This window comes from Puntigrus tetrazona, chromosome 14, assembly GCF_018831695.1.
Source record: "Puntigrus tetrazona isolate hp1 chromosome 14, ASM1883169v1, whole genome shotgun sequence".
NCBI classification, from domain to species: domain Eukaryota; kingdom Metazoa; phylum Chordata; class Actinopteri; order Cypriniformes; family Cyprinidae; genus Puntigrus; species Puntigrus tetrazona.
This window is the reverse complement of record NC_056712.1, coordinates 26,642,800-26,647,313: the sequence shown is the minus strand read 5'-3', so window position 1 is coordinate 26,647,313 and position 4,514 is coordinate 26,642,800. Positions and strand designations below refer to the sequence as shown.

At 37.9% G+C, this 4,514-nt stretch overlaps 1 protein-coding gene across 1 annotated transcript in view; it reads left to right on the top strand.

Moving 5' to 3' along the window:
• LOC122357547 (protein kinase C and casein kinase substrate in neurons protein 3-like) overlaps positions 1 to 4,514 on the top strand; it is a 12,627-nt gene that overhangs the window by 2,389 nt on the left and 5,724 nt on the right. The window contains exons 4-5 of the mRNA XM_043256947.1: positions 357 to 512; positions 1,112 to 1,349. Coding sequence (XP_043112882.1) covers positions 357 to 512; positions 1,112 to 1,349 — 394 coding nt within the window. The remainder of the gene's footprint in view (positions 1 to 356; positions 513 to 1,111; positions 1,350 to 4,514) is intronic.

The window sequence follows — 4,514 nt, the reverse complement described above, 5'->3', positions numbered from 1 at the left end:
TGAAAGAGAAATAGTTTTTTGTTTGATTTACTTAATTTTTTATTTTTTGTTCTGACTCATTGACACTTAATTTAAACTTAATTTTTTTTATGAAATGTAAATTTAGACGATTGTCGAGCTGACCGAAAAGACCAATCACAAAAATGTTAATTTGGCTGGCCCATATGATTTGTTTGTTATATTTTAGTCTTCTAAAGCCATACGAGCTTATTATATAGCTTGACCACTAAACAGGCTTGGTGCAACATTATGATAAAGTTATGGAAGAATCCTTTTTTTGGGATGAGTTTAAACTATGTTTAAAGACAATTGCGTATGCTTAGTGTATGATCGTGTGAATATCTTCTCTGCTGTAGGTGGAGTCTACCAAAAAGAGTTATCACCAAGCCCGGAAGGAAGAGCGCACTGCATTGACTCGTGAAACTCATGCCAAGGCTGACCCCACCAAATCCCAAGATGAGGTCCGCAAGTTCACAGATCGCCTGGAGAAATGTACCCAGGAGGCAGAGAAGGTAACATGAGAAAAAGCACAGACCCAACATTTTTCAGTTTTATTAGGGATTATAGTAATTTTTTACGTTGGTAATTACTGTATTAGCTTGTCTGCAACTGTCCTGTCTAGTCTGAAGGAGATGGGTGGGGATTGAAATGACAGAATTTCCATGAACTTAGACAAGACTAGGCTTGTTTGCAAGGCCCCTGTGATGAAGCTTTTGGACTTGTTGTGACAATGGAAAAGTATGGGTGTGAATAACATGTTGAATGTGTAGTTTCATTCACAAAAATATGCTTCCCGCAGTTTCTGTCCCCTTAAAAGTAAAAACCCTGATTGTTTTTGCTTTTGTTTTTCTGTCATTTATAAAAGCAGACTTGATTGTCTGTTTTGTAGACAGCCATGAAATTCATATTAGCACATTTGCATTTCATTTAGCACATGCTTTGATCCAAAGTGGTACGGCTTGCTTTTTCAGATTCAACGACTCTCGGCACAAACATCGTGCGTTAGATGCATTCTGAACAGGAAATTAGGATCTTTGGAATTGACCTTGCAAACTGTGTCCCATGACTCTATCCCATGAACTTGCACTTTTGTTTGGACGTTTTCCCTCAGGCCAAGGAGCGTTATGAGAGAGCCCTGGACGAGCTGAATCGCTGTAACCCGCGTTACATGGAAGACATGGAGCAAGTGTTTGAAATCACACAGGAGGCTGAAAAAAAGAGGCTCTGCTTTTTTAAAGAAGTGCTGCAGGACATACACCAGCACATGGACCTCTCCAGCAATGATGGGTTAGTTTCTGTGCTTCACCGTCTACTAGGCGCTTATCTCCTAGGACGGCATGCTAATCAAAATATTTAATTTGAAACGCATCGGCAACAAATCACATGCACCTCATAAACAGTGTCCACTAATGTCTAAGTGTCTATTCTGCTAATGACTCTTTACTATGCATAATTAGTACACAATTTATGAAACTGAGTTTAATTCGATTTACGGTATTGTCGATCAGTATCTTTTAATATGTAATGTAGTAAGTGGATATTAATAACCTCCATAATACTTCTACAGACTTTGACCAAAACAAGGTATTTAGAAGGCGGTCTCCAGTAAATATTAGTCATGGTTAGAGCCATGTTTCATTTTTGACTTGCAAAAAGCAAGGCTGTGACGGATAGTTAGCAATGGTGCTTTAGCTAAGACACTGATAATCATACTGGCTAAATATATTGGGTAAAAATTGATTTATTGTGTAGAATAAAACATTTTGATTTAATTGCTTATTTTTAATAGGATGAATATGCTATAAGAATGTTATTGGTACATGAGGTAATCATTGCACTAAATTGTTTTCATTGAGTTTCATACTTTTTGAATATAATTTGTGAAGACTTCTCAGTTTTTTTTTCTTTTGTGGTAGCACTTTATTTTACAGTCCTGATCCACATGCACATACCATGTACTTTTTTTTCTAATTACAGTAATAACTGGGCACTTACACTGAACCTATCACTAAACCATATATATCATCAGTACGTTTTTAGGTAATTACATTGTAAGTACAAGGAAGCACACAAACTGTAAAATACAATGCAACCAATTTTGTTTACTCAGCTTGATGCAGTGCATTATGGATTTGCTTATAATTTATTTATTTTTTACTGTTGGGGAATGGAAATAATGAAAAGTTGTTTTACTGACATCGCTATAGTTGTTTGTTTTAGTTTATCCATGAAGATTTGAATAGCTGTAGAATTTAGCTTCCAAATGTTTTGAGCAGTTCTCAAATGCCGTTTTTTTTAAGCAGTTTTGAATTGTTCAATTAAAAACTACACGAGACAAATGAGTTCTGTCTCAAAATCTATTCAATGTCAAGTCTTTATTTATTTCAGCACTTTCAGTAACTTCAGGCTCTTAAAAAAATTCTGGTCATTTGTGTCTCTCATAGCTAAAAACAGAAATAAATGAGGAATGTTAACCATTAATAAGTGCTTGTTTGTTTTTCCATGCTCGCTGTTATCATTATGTTTACTTAATGAGGAATTCTGAGCATGTCGTTGACTATTAACCAGGGTCATTTCAAAAGAGCTGAAAGCTAGAGTGGCTTCATGTATCCTTTTTGTTTTTTAACCAGTGAACAAATACCTCCTTTCGTTTTGTGTTTCGGTGTTAGCTTAAGCAGCGTGGAGTTACGTGTTCAGGACAGCGACAAAAACAACACCCTTCAAACCTGTCTCTGCAGTTTTGCACAATTGTTTAGTTTTGTTGAGCTGTAATTACAGGGCTGGTGCCTAGCTGTGTGCTAATCACATATAGCTTAGTTTCATGTACAGGAATCTTTGTGTTTACTTTATCCCTCCCTCATTCTTTCTATTTCCATGGTACTTAATGTTCCTGTCTCTATTGTTCTGTTAGCAGTGGTTGTGAAACTAACAACAAACTAGATTTGACCTTTTTTTCTTTTAAAGAAAATGTCTGAACAAAACTTTTTCTACAGGATANGAGCTGTGTGCTAATCACATATAGCTTAGTTTCATGTACAGGAATCTTTGTGTTTACTTTATCCCTCCCTCATTCTTTCTATTTCCATGGCACTTAATGTTCCTGTCTCTATTGTTCTGTTAGCAGTGGTTGTGAAACTAACAACTAGATTTGACCTTTTTTTCTTTTAAAGAAAATGTCTGAACAAAACTTTTTCTACAGGATACACTAAGATATAGCGGGTGGTTTGGGTATGTCACTTTGTGACTACCAGGGTGTTACACAATCTTGTCAGGTGTCTGTGGCTTGCGTTCTGCCTTTTGCGCTTTCAGGATGCAGATTTTTTGTGATAATATCATATTTGGGTGAGCTCCTATTGAAATACATAAATGTACGAATACATATATTTATTTAGATACTATTTGTTTAACATATGTACAAACGATTTTTAAAAAACTGGGTAATTTTTTTTTGTTTTGATAATAAAAACAAATGTTTGTCTTATTGATATAGCGGCACCATATTCAAAAGTGTATTATGGTTGTCAAGGTTTATGGCAAAAGAGAATGACATAATTGTCCTCTAGTTACTCCAGCTGATAAGCTGCAAAATATCTTAAAAATATTTCTGTTACTCGTTTTAAAAGTATGATCAATAGATACAGCGACGTTTGTCTTAGCAACAACCATCATTCAAAGTTGATGTTGGCTGTATTTTTTTTAAACATACACTTCCTTGTGCTTAAAAAAAAAAAAAAAAACNGAGGCCTGTACCGAGACCTCAGCCAGACCATCAACGCAGCCAATGACTCGGAGGACCTCAGGTGGTGGAGGAACACCCATGGCCCCGGCATGAGCATGAATTGGCCCCAGTTTGAGGTATAGTAAATTCTCTTCTCTGCAAAATGCTTAGAAAATGTGCTACTTCACAGAATGCCAGGAAACACGGAGACCAGACTACAAACATAAACGCTAACATTTGCTTAGAAGAGATATGACATTTATGGACCAAAACACTGCTGTGGAGTCGCCAACTATAGAGCCGTTTTGGGCCCCGGGCTCCACTGGTGGTGAATTTCTAATGGGCTGTGCGTGAATGAGCTGTTGTCTTTGCAGGGCCCTTGAGTGGGTTCTGGAATGTCGGATCCCTCTCCCTAATGGCAATCCTTCCCCCTTCCTTCCCAGCCCTCCTCACAACACAAACACACACAGACACACAGCGGCGGTGTCGGCGTCTCCATTTGTGTAACCGAGGTCTGTGCATGCACAACTGTGTGTGTACGGATGTGTCGTGGAATCCGAGTGTTCGAAATGTAGAAATCCTCCGCGGTGTGAATGTTTAATTGAGCAGTAGGAAAGCGAATAGCAGGCAGAGAGCTAAAACTAAGCTTTTAGTTAGGTTTGCCCAGGTAAGTGACACCTCCAGAGGAATCTTCTGGCATCCTCCCTGTTCTGCCAGCACACTGGAGCCCTTTGTATGACTGCAAAAAGGCACAGGCGCTCTCTCTACACAGTGGCTGTGACTGGATGATAGTCCC